At 37.3% G+C, this 12,171-nt stretch overlaps 1 protein-coding gene across 2 annotated transcripts in view; it reads right to left on the bottom strand.

Moving 5' to 3' along the window:
- Window positions 1-3,295: 3,295 nt before the first annotated feature.
- IQGAP2 (IQ motif containing GTPase activating protein 2) overlaps window positions 3,296-12,171 on the bottom strand; it is a 62,775-nt gene continuing 53,899 nt past the window's right edge. Inside the window, exons 29-34 of one of the 2 annotated variants that reach the window (XM_009708450.1) lie at window positions 9,220-9,307; window positions 8,143-8,355; window positions 6,603-6,763; window positions 5,614-5,745; window positions 4,614-4,722; window positions 3,296-4,126 (exon numbers count right to left, since the gene is read on the bottom strand). In XM_009708450.1, the coding sequence (XP_009706752.1) occupies window positions 4,013-4,126; window positions 4,614-4,722; window positions 5,614-5,745; window positions 6,603-6,763; window positions 8,143-8,355; window positions 9,220-9,307 (817 nt within the window). In that variant the 3' untranslated portion in view covers window positions 3,296-4,012. Of the gene's footprint in view, window positions 4,127-4,613; window positions 4,723-5,613; window positions 5,758-6,602; window positions 6,764-8,142; window positions 8,356-9,219; window positions 9,308-12,171 lie in introns of both variants that reach the window. The other variant, XM_009708449.1, reaches the window with a different exon arrangement.

The following is a 12,171-nucleotide window of genomic DNA, read 5'->3' as shown; positions in this document are numbered from 1 at the left end:
GAGAAACGGGAAGGGGTCGTGGGCTCGGGCAGGGTGAGGAGGCAGGAGGTGCAGAACAAAGGATTATCCTCGAGGAATTACTCTAAACTAAGTTTGCCACATTTTGTCTGTGCCAATCCAAATTGCCAGTGCCCTGCAGGAGCACAGCTACAAGGGCAGTTGAAATGTCTGTGTTACTCATAATTGAAAGATCACACTCATTCAGAAAAGCTCCTTAATACATAGATCTGTTTTGTGTAAAGGAGACAACATAAAGCTTGCTTGTATTGCATGGGTTCAGTAAGCTGAATGCTGTACAAATACAGGACAGCCTAAAAGCAGTTCATTTCCCAGCTTTGCAGTGCTGGAGTCTTCTTGCTCAAGACCCTTGAGGAAGCGGTGCCGGTCCTGACCTTCACTGGCATGTGGCTTGGACAGGAGAGCTTCTTCTGTCCTTCGGAGCTGCTCGTGAATCAAGTGCTGGTTGAACTGAAACCTGTATGACAGCTATAGAGGAAAGTATTTTGGTAACTTTGCAGCTATTATTTAGGCTCTTTTCTTTATAAATGCTTATTCCACTGGTGGTTTGAGCGCTTTGTATTTCTTAGGGCTATAACACAGTCAAAAGCTTTACAAATGGATACTCTTTAGTTTGCTAGGGTATGCTGTCCCATCCTCAACTGTATATCCTTCTGTTTACAGCAATACAAACAAAAAAAACGGGGGGAGGGAAGGTCCATTTAGAACTTGTTCATATGTATGCAGTGCCTATATTACTGCAGAAGCACTGACCTTTGCTCTTAACTGAGAGTAAAAAACATGGAAAATAAATAGTCCTTATTGCAAGTGCTGGTTCCCAGTAAGCTCCACGATCTTCCTCCCACAATCCTACTGCATGCTACATTACAGCACTGTTAAGGCTGACTCCAATTTGTGTAGAGCAAGGGCAAGTAATAGAAGTTTTACAGCTGCCCAGCCTTTCTACAGCTGTGTCATCCCAAACTCACTAAGGAACCCCCCACAAAACAGCTTATACTTAATTATGAACTATTCATCTTCATCTATTTATAAAATACCTTGATTGGAGATAATTTCTTTTCATCTCTTTGGCAAGAAAAAGTGAAGCTATTCTTGGGCATTCCTTTTTTCAAGTCTATAAACGTACCGAAAGGTAACACTTAAAAATTTCTAAATTCAAAATAGAAATGAACTAAATATCAGTCTTTCTTAAAATAAATGTGTATTTGTGAATGTTACAGCAGACTTCAGAAAAGCATACATTGTCGGTATTTGTATTTCTTAAGTTTAAAGAAGCCTTAAGCAGTGGGCCAGTGCTTGAGGGATAAAACAGTCTGCAGAGTTTGTGAAAGATATGAAGGGAAACTGAGATTGTATGTGCAGGGAGTACCTTAGTTGCAGATATAAGGAACAGTTACAGGACTATGTCCTTTCATCTTTGTAAATGAGACTACTGCCAAAACCATTTTTTTTCCCCCCCCCCATGTTTGTTAAATTTTCTGTCTGCATATGGGAACCAAATTTAAGTTAATTTTTACATCCTGTAGTTATGCCAGTCAGCTTGCTACTTTCTCTCTGGGTAAACCGATTGTAGTGGAGGTGAAGAGTTCATGACTTCTAAAGCTTCTACCAGTTACTACTTTTTAATTCTACTTCTTGCACCATTTTCAGAGCTTTGTTTTTTGGCAGAAACACCTTACAGGACAAAACTTCATTCATGTTAAACACACTAAGTCTACCAAAAAAGTCTACAACTGTCTAGTAAGATTGCTACATCAGTACTGTTTGGGAAAGGACCCATCTTTCTGCTGTTTAATACAGATTACCCTGGTGCATGTCTAAGGTGCATAGTTACTGCTCAAAGAGTATGAGGTTAGAAGCGTATCTCAGAGGCAAAATCGGTCCTCCAGGAAGACGGTTGTCTGTCTAGTTATGAACTTTTTGAAATCAGATATGGCTGTCACTCATTGGATTTGCTGTTAGAGTGAAGTTTGTTGTGTTGCTCCTGTATTCTTTTAAAAAAGACAGCTAAAGAAGAAGGTTTGCAGATAAGCACAGAGTGAAACAGAGCTATTGCTTGTAATGGTGTTTCTGTCTGCTTGGGCAAAGATGACAGACATTCTGCAATTTTCTGGATAGTTTTTGGAGCTTCAGAGCACCGTCAGAATGGATAAGTTCCAAAATAAACTAAGTTAGCTGCCAAACATTCTTAGGCAACTCTAAAGACATGCAGTAGAAAAATGCAATCTGCAGGGGCCAACAGACTAAAGACTATTGGCTATTATAGTTTCTTTTACACTACCACCAGTTAAGGTAAACAAAGTTGAGAGATAGGCAAGTCTTTCAAGGAAAGATGCATTTTCTCCTGTGGTGACATCTGATGCATAGACTTTATTCAGCTATACTGGCTTTTTCCTCAGGTTGTGCACCAGCAATGCAAGTCTTTCCACAAGACTGTTTCATGAATGAAACTGGTTTCATCAAGCCCTGTCTAACTTTGAAGACTCTAAATTAGAGCTCACAGCAGCCTCCAAAGAGCCTTTCTTTTATGTTGTATTTAGTAGCTGTCAGCAGCATAGGACAGCAGTGGATGGGCACAGGATAATTTTTCTCATTTGCATGGTACTTGATACTACCATCAATCTCATATTTAGGCAGGAATCATTGTGGACAGTCTGTTTGTCAGGATTCATTGTTTGTTCAGTGACGAGGCCATAAACTGAACTAGTTAATTAAGAAAAAATCTTCTAAAGGAGTTTAAAGAAATTAAGTGGAAATTACTCTTTGATGTGCACTAGAAGAGCAGGAAGCCCAAGAGATGGCTGGAAAAGGTGAGTGCTATCACACAGACTATGCTTTTACAATGCGTTCCAGAATGCCTCACTGTCCATCTTTTATAGTGTTTGTCATGAGGAAGGTGAGAGTAGGAAATATTTTCTCTTGGTTTATGTACCACTTTACCTACTGTACAGAGTTTTACTCTGTAGATATAACTGGTAGTTCATCAGCAAAATAATCATGTTCAGTGGCATAAAGACTCTGAAGTTTTCACTGCTGAGCAGCCTTTCCAAAGTGTACTATGAGGACAATTAAGCTTAATCAGATTCAATTTTATAAAAGCACTGAAAGAAGTTCGTTTGCTACTGTCTGGATTGCTGCTTTAATAACGCTTTCAAACGAAATTTAGGAGCTAAGCCAGTTTAATTAGGTAATGTTTATTTTACATAGAACAATCTCCAAAGAATATTTAAAAAAATTCTAAATACTGATTTTATTGCATTTATTTTCTTACAAAAAAGACAGACAGGCACAATTTACGTATTCAAATACTGCAAACTGAACAACTGTTCGCTATTCAGATTTCCCCAATGCCACTCCGAAGGCTGTGAAAGTAGAAAATGTCATTTTACATGAGGCAGTAGTGCATTTAGTAAGAATGAATCACAAAATATATTTTTGTACAGTAAGACATTATTGTCACTTTATAATTACCTATAAAAATTTTTGAATTGCACAAGAAGTTTGCTTTACAGTTGACAACTGCCAGAAAATAGGCTTAAGTATGTAACTAAATATTTGCCCAAACTATCCCTTAGAAACAAATCAGGATTTCTTTTGGTAAATACTTATAGTCTAATAAGAACTATATTATATATCTGAGGTCATTTAAAAATGTTTTAATAGGAAGAGGTTTATATATTCAACTAAATTCAATTTCTGCCTACCTTAAAATCCATACAACCACAATAGCTGAGTGTCCTAAACAATGTTTTGATTTGAAAGTACCAACACCAATGAAATCTGGAACTGTTTAAATTAATCTATTTCCTGCTTTTCTGCTTCATCATCAATGCTGAAAAGGCACTGTGTACATTCCTCTGAACATTTGGTGTTTTAGGGATTTTTTTTAAAGTTAAAAAGCATCCAATGACAAACTTCAAACAAATGTTTTAAAGCAAAAAAATACTGAATAGACTTCCCACTGATGGATGCAGTCCATGATATCCAAAGACACTCATTTTCCGTAGAATTTCTTATTCAACAAGAATATGAGCAAATTCACGTTCACTTTAGCTTTGTCGAACATTTTCATTACAGCCACTCCTTCATACTGCATCTGAAGCAAATCCTGTAATCAGAAATAAAATCATTAGTCTCTGTTTGAATCCATACCTTACAGCAACAAGATGGAGTCATTTTGATTATGTGATAACCATTTCAAACTCTGTGTCCTTCATAATTTAAACAATTAGAAGCAACTATTGGATAGGTGTGGAAAACATTACATGCCCTCTAGATCCCAAATTGTAGACTGTCAGTAACAGCAAACCTGAAGAAATACTGTTTTTTAATGTATTTTCATTTTCTCTTTGTATTTGCTGCTTGCCCTTGAACTAACATAGCATTTGGTTTCATGCAGTTGCCCTAACATAAATATTGACCCAACTCTGTGGCCAGCATCCTACAGAAGTTGTATAGTTATTCCCCACATGATCTGCAGCTCTGTGCCGGTTGAATAGTTCATGAATACATATTTTAAAAAAATCTGAAATAGTTTATATTTAGAGGAAATGCAACTGTGGCTGTATAGCAAAGTAACAAATCTCAAACTCTACCTGGAAATGGAGCTGCACTTTTTCCATCTCAACCCCCAAAAATTTTGCTTTGATTTCAAAGTCACCCACTTCTTCTCCAGGTGTGATATCAAACATCACGTTCTTAAACCTTGAAAAAAAAGAAGAGTAATTGATTATGTATGCTGTGCAGTTTTATATAGTCCAGAGACAGCTTTGGGGAAAAAGCCTCCAGAACTCAAAAGAACTTTCACTGTAAGCAGTGTAAATGGTGTCAAATGAACTCCATCCCTACTGCAATGTCTTCTTGGAGACTTTCTGGTGGACATATAGTATGGAATACAGAGCTCTCGGGTCTTTTTTATTGGGGAAAAAAATGGGCTGTGGGGAGAGAGAACAAAGATGACCAAGCATCCACAGCATAGGAACAGGGCAGTCAGACTTTTGTTCTGCCACACCCGAGTGCCTTCTTGCAGGTGTGTACACAGTCTTTGCTCTTTCCAGTTCCTGATGAACCCACTTGGAAAAAAATTGCAACCTAGAAAGCTTTTTTCCTTGCAGAAGATGGATGGAAGGGTGCAGAGGATAGAAGATTTTCACTAGAGTGACCACAAAATGGATAGATACAAAAGGGATGTTAAACCACCACATGCATTCATCTTGCCATAGTAAGGAAGTGCAGAAACCCAGGTATTTACTCAGTTATATGAAAGTGATTGGTCAGTAAATGAAAAAAACAACTGCTGCAATTGCTTAACAAGTCGGTCTTTAGCAGTGAGTGTGCTGCTGGATTTGTACTGGTTCCATCTAAGCCTATTTTGGCATTAGCTTATTCAAATATTTCCCCAAGGTAATCATATAGCAAAGTACAAGGGAAAAAATCAATTATGACAATTAGGCTTTATCATTCCTCTGAATGTAAAGGTCTGAGTTAATTTTAGGTGTGGCACAGGAAATTGGGAAGATTTCTTTTAACAAAAGCCAGTCCCCTTCAGAAGCTGTTGACTAGAAAATGCTCTGAGCTGTTTTATACTGCACTTACTGGCTGATTTGAAGATCTTCAATTTCTAGGATGACACCTTTTTCATGCAGTCTTGCAGCTGTGTACTTTAATGAGGCCTGCTTCAGTTTTTTGCTTCCCTTCACCTCCTCTTTTCCATCTAGCTTAATTGACCTCCGTGAATTTCTGGGAAGAGAACAAGAAAAGTGGCTTTTGATTTATCTAGCAAGTCTTTTATACTTAAAGTTCTGGACATATTTAATTTTCCTTCACTCTTTACCTTCTTGAACTCCTATTAATGAAGAGAATTAACATTCAAAACAAATATAAGAATTAGAGGGATTTTTAGCACACAGTGAATAGTCTAAACATTTTGGCAATGATTTTGAATCAAGGTTTTTTAGCATTTGTTTAAACTGTATTGTGAAATGCAACCCTGATCCAGAAGAGTACACAATCATCAAGTTAAAACAGCCATTTGTAAGCATACAGTGACATAGGTGTTAAATAAGATTGGCCATTAGAGTTCGTTTTTGGATCAATGAGGTGTGCACTGGGAAAGCTCCTATTCATATCAGTAAATGTTTTCATTTTGACACTTCAGTGGCATTGGCCGGGGCGCTTGCTCTTGAGTAACTGCATCATACCTGAAAAGTAAAATTCTGTAGGCATTTATTTCTCCCTTTTCCATTCTAAAGACAAAACCCAATCCTTTTAATGAAAGAAGAAAATAAATAATTACTTCCCAAAGCTGCATGACTTCAAAGCATGCTAATGGATCTGTAAAGTAGCACCAATTAAATATATGGAAAACATACATATCTCAGGTCTCTTTCTGTAAGCCAGCTTTAAATAAATGCCAGACTTTACTTTCCAGGTTTTGGAGCAGGTCACAGTGACAATTCATATGGATTTTTCAATCCGTGGATTGTCAACCTGTTGGAATCAAAACTCTCAACTACAGATTAACACCTACTCTCCCTCCTGATAAAACACACTGACATATTAAAAGAGAAGAAGACACAACTCACTTTCTTGTTAAGTTGTCTAAACAAGTTTTTATATAGGTGTTGTAATAATTAATTTGTTCTTCATAAAATGCTGTCTTGGAGTTAAGTGCATTCAAAGTCTGCTGGAGTTTCACCAATTCAGCTTTTCGATGATGTCTGTATCTTCTTTGATTCCGGATATCCTAAATGAATTTATTAATGTAGTTGGTTCATTAATTTGATATTTTAAAAAGTCTCAGCTTATTAGCATTCAAATCTATAATTACACAGCCTGACTTAATTACCAGGAGAAAACACGAACTATCATGTTAGTTCTCATGAGCGTGGTACCAGTAGTAAGTACTGCAGTTTACATGACTGTACAGAAGACAACAATCACATTGCTACTCGTGTATACAAGTGGTGGTATCTTGAACTCTGCTATGGTCTCCAGGGCATGACAGACACAGAAGTCATAAGGAGGATGTCATCCTCATGCTATAAATGAAAGCTTTCTTGCAGCTGGTTTCTGTGAGAGACCTAAGAAATGAGAACTTGGGCTTCTACTAGGTAAGAACTGTTTACTGCTAAAGTAGAGCTTGGGTTGAAGGTCATAGTTGACTTGAAGTAGTTGAAAGTAAAATAAAAGCAACTTCCAGTCCTAAGGTTCATCCCAGTCTTCAGATTGCCTTAACAGCTCAAAACAAAGCATCTGGGCTTATAGATAAGAAATAAAAAAGAATGGGGTACTGAATACCTATGTAGAATGGTTTTGTCTCAAGTAGAAGCAGATGCAGACACCTGAACCAAGCTGGGCTTTAAAATGACACTTCAAAGTAGGTGCAACATGACATACTTAATTATTTTATGAGACTTAGCTCACATGAGTAATTTACTAATTTATATATTCAAATACATTTGCAACTTAAAAATGCATATTTGTAACATGTAAATCACTTGTGAGCTGTGAGTAATTTACTCATCAGTAATTGAAGATAATGAAATATTACTTATAAGTAATTGAAGATAATCCAATACATTAAGATTCTTACAGCCAATATTGGGTGTGGATTTGGAACAAGATTTGCCAGTTTGTACACAACAGGCCCAGTGCTTTATCAGCCCCAGGATGGGCACCTCTTTGTCCCACTATTCCCCTTGTGTCCTGCCCAGCCGCTGCAAATTAGTATTAATACCAATCAGAGAATGTTTTAGGGTTTTTTAAAGTGTTTTTAAACCTTACCAAGACTACATTAATTATTAATTGAAACACTGATGAGTAATTCTGGTTCCTTTTAAAATACAAAAAGCTGTATTGAAACACATTGTACTGGAGAAGTTAAAACAGCATCAATATCAAGTCTGGATGACAAAGTCTACAGTTGTATGTTACTCAGTTCAGGTAGTTATGCATGAAAGTACTGTCTTTCACTTATTTTGTCAGCAAAGAAAAATGATTTGTTTCTTATGTGGATTTGGTGCAGCATTCTCTGGAAAATGTATGTTGTACATCTCCAGCTGGAATGAATTTAGGCTAGATATCTAAATACCATCATTATACAGGGAAGCATGTTCCATTTACCTTAGCGATCTCATTTATAATTTCTTGGTACTTAGTTGCTGAAGACACTAGTCCTGCTTGTTCCAGTGTCCGGAGATTCCTCTGAATTTTCCTTTTCTTTTGTTCTATTGGTAGCTGCCCATCTTCAAAAATAGACTGTCTGTGCTTCATTTTCTCTGGAGTTTTGGAATCTAAAATGGCACGTTTTTCTACAAGTTTCAAGTGCTCAGATTCCTGCGTAAAAAAAAAAAAAATCCAGAACTGTTATTTTCCAGCTCATGATAACAGTTAAGTGTTCAAGTACATTGAATTCTGAAAGGACATTATAAAGAATCAAGGTGCAGGCTTTATATATATCCTCATACCACATGGTCTGAAAGTGCTCCATTTACTCTGACTTTTGACATATCTTAAGTAACTAATCACAACACCTAGACACGTATTTCAGTTAATCAAAGCATGCCTAAAATCAGCCAGATGACTCAATGACTTCACTTAGTTGTGGGAAAACTGTCCAGATCTCACACAGGTGTCCCCTACATACGCACACACTGAGGTAAGCTGAAAAGTGCACATTACTGAGATGTAGCTTTGTGTGTCGGTATCTACAGGCAAGTCTTCAACTGGGAGCTCTTCCCACTCGATTCCCATACCAAGGATAGCAGTAGTTCCCCAGGCAGATGTTTGCTTTTATTGCTTAAGCAAATAAACTAGGTGTCGGGGAACTTGAGTTAAGATACTGAAGTTCATGAGAAAAGAAAAATCTAGCAGAAGGATTCACTTCAGGCTATTTGATTGTATTATAACATAGGAGAGAAAAGACCCTGTTTACAAAAAATGTAGAGAGAAAAATTTTGTTCTACTTTTGCTGTCTGACAGCAAGGCTTAATTTTTCTTTTCCTCTGAAGCTGTTACTGATTATACAGTAAAAGAAAATTTGCAAGTCTCACACTTTGAAGGCTCTAGATCTGAGCAGTCTGAAAACAGCAACAATAATTTCATTGTTATAAAGCAGTGGAGAAAGCTGCCAGAGATCTGCTAAGGCTTTAAAATAAAATATGTACTTTCTTCCCTATTCAGGCACAATGTAGCACTTACCTGTTGTGCAGAGGCTGGTGTTTCTAGTATTTCTAAGAGTGTATCCCCTGGCTGTGTTCGTATCACATCCACAATCAGTCTTTTGGTCCTTTAAAAAGGATACATGGGTATTACAAAACAGTTGTCACTGGATCACTTGTGCATTTCATTCCTTCAACAGTAAAACTAGCAAGCTCCCCCTCTATTATGGATACTTTGTAATATTTATGTTTCCTAACTTTTTATATTTCACAACTTCCATTAATAATGTTGAACGTCTGGCTTCTACACACGTCTGAATTGAGAAGTACATGCATCCCTTTCCCCCTTTTGTTTTAGAAAACCATTAACCAACCAGCACAATAAAACAGTTACTGTTAGCATAATAAAAATCCAAGCAACAACTCACATGTGGATTTTAATTTTGATCATGACAAAACAGCAGATAGAAATGTAATCTTTGCAAAGCTTGAGCTATGCGTGGTTCCATTAAGGGTCGTATTTACTTAGTAAAGTGGAAATGCACTCAAAGCTGCTGAAATTCTGAAAGAATGTTACATCCGAGACAGTGCATTTACACACACTGCTTAAGGGCAGATATTTCTCTAGTGGCAATGGACAAGGAGCATTTCCTTGCTAAAAAAGGGAAGCTGCTACACCCTGATATGTAAGCCAGTTCTTTTTTTGGTAAGAATTTATCTCATTCCTGCTTTTCTGCTGTCTCTTCATCCATAATACTTCCAAGAACATGCTGCTACAGAATTCTGTTAATTTAGAGGACATGGTTACAAATAAGATATAGCTCATTATTCTTAAAAATTAACAGAACCTTGAAGATGCAGTGTAAGTTTCTCAGGAAAATGTCTAAATATGATCAGGGTTTCTGTGATTAAACCTCATAACTTGGTTTAAAATAGTAGTTTACTTGTGTAAAGTTGGGGGTTTCATTGGTGTTTTCAGGACTAGAAGTTCTCAAAAGTGCAATGAAATGGGACAAAAGATTTACTCATATACAGGCAACGTTACCCAAACCACTGAGTATTTGGGTATGATCCAAGCTTTCATGGAAGGGGCAGCAAGGTAGGATTGACTGATAGCACAGGCAGACCTGAAGCACTGCTCCTTCCATGTTAGGAAGCAACCTGCTAAGCCTGTGGGAAACTGGTTTACTCATCCAGAGATGCTGTTAACTGCCCTGAGCGGTTCTAGCACATTCAACAGCTTCTGAAGGACTGCTGTTAAATGTATTTTTCCTTCACCAGCTCTATGGGAATCACCAGCAGTTTGCCAGGAAAAAAACCAAAAACAAACCAGAAAGGTTTCCTGAACTTGGTTCACTTGGGCTACTTCAACACATTGCTGGCTTTCTCTGCCTGACACAACTTTTGTCAGTTTTTGGTGGTCACCACCGCAGTGTACATTGACGAATATGGGACGGTGTTACCATTTTATGCACTGCCTTAGAAACAAGTGCTGATACAGCTGATGCTAGGCTCATTTCCACTTCCTCTCCCCTCATACCAAATCTGCTCAGCTCTAGAAACACCCCATGTGGGGCTGGATGCCTCCCCCTTCACCTGCCCCTTGGCACGCAGTGCCCGCACATTCCAGCCACGCAGGCTGGGTGCCTTGCAGAGTCCTCTAGACAGGGGTACTAGCAAATCTTAGGGTTCTTCACAGAAGCCTTAACAAAACCATTTAAAAAGCAAATATATTGATATTTCTATAGAAGAGGCACTTCACTTGTGGAGAAACAAGGAGCGTTCAGTAAATCAGCTGTGTCTTGAGTTTTAGCCAGGTACCTAACATTTCAGTTGCAGTAAAAGACTTGTCTGCAGCTGAGGTAGGAAAGCTAAACACCTGTATTTACACATCTCTTGTGTAAAAGGTAGCAGCAAGTATTTTAACTTTTTATGTTGCTGCAATTTAACACAGGTTGCTAATTATTCTTGTGCCAGATTATTAATTAAATTTCCTTCAAAATATGAGAAATATTACTTGAAAGCACTTATGCAATAGAGAAGTTAAATTCTTTCGTTAATACTCGTGCTATTTTTTCAACATATTTCCATATGTAGAGGATTAAAGACATTTCTTTTGGCCTTGATTTTGCATGTTTTTAGGGATTCCATTCAGGGGTAGCATTTTACTCCTACACAGGGAAAAAAGGACAATTTTTTTTTTTAAGGGATAGCAGCAGGCATACCCTTATTACAAAACCAGCCTGGGAACAGCTCTAGAGCCATGATCTGTGAAACACCAAGTGACTAACACAGTTTTGACTTGACATTGTCTTTGCAGTCCCTTTAACTTTACATCTCAGATTGTATTTGATAACAAATTATAGAAAAACCTCTGTGTTTTCTTGTTTAAGATTCAGATCAAATACACACAATTACAGTGGAAAAACTCCTCTTCCTTTTAGGATAAATAGTAAGAGTTTTCTTGCAGTTAAAATCAGACCAGATTTTAAACAGATGTTTATGGCTTTTATTGAAATTACACTACTTACTGCAGACATTATAGCCAAGAACTTTCTTCAGAAGTTCACATATTACCCAATAAATTCAATTTACTGATTTTTGATTTGGAAAAAAAATACTGACAGATTAGAGTTGAATTACAGCACTCCTAGTGCTTGCAAAGGTGTAAAATCCTTATGCTATATTTCCTTTTAAAGTGACTTCTAACCTTCAGTCTTGTGGCGTAAAAATAAATGTAGTAATAGAGAAGAGCATCATCCTATTCTCCCCCGTGTTCAGGAAGCACCAGGATCTTAAATAAGCCAATCCTTATTCTGGACAGCTTGAAATAACTTCAAAAGGGTGCCAATAATTTGATACTGCTTTATAGTCGAAAATATTTTTATAAAAGTACCCTATATCCCAGGGTATCCCAGTAGCCATTTCTTAATTTGTTCACCAAATAGAATAAATATAATTTTATTTCCCTGGATAAAAGTGTGCACCATTC

This window comes from Cariama cristata, unplaced genomic scaffold (assembly GCF_000690535.1).
Source record: "Cariama cristata isolate BGI_N322 unplaced genomic scaffold, ASM69053v1 scaffold19579, whole genome shotgun sequence".
NCBI classification, from domain to species: domain Eukaryota; kingdom Metazoa; phylum Chordata; class Aves; order Cariamiformes; family Cariamidae; genus Cariama; species Cariama cristata.
The sequence above is the reverse complement of the archived record's forward strand: the minus strand, read 5'-3'. Positions and strand labels throughout refer to the sequence as shown.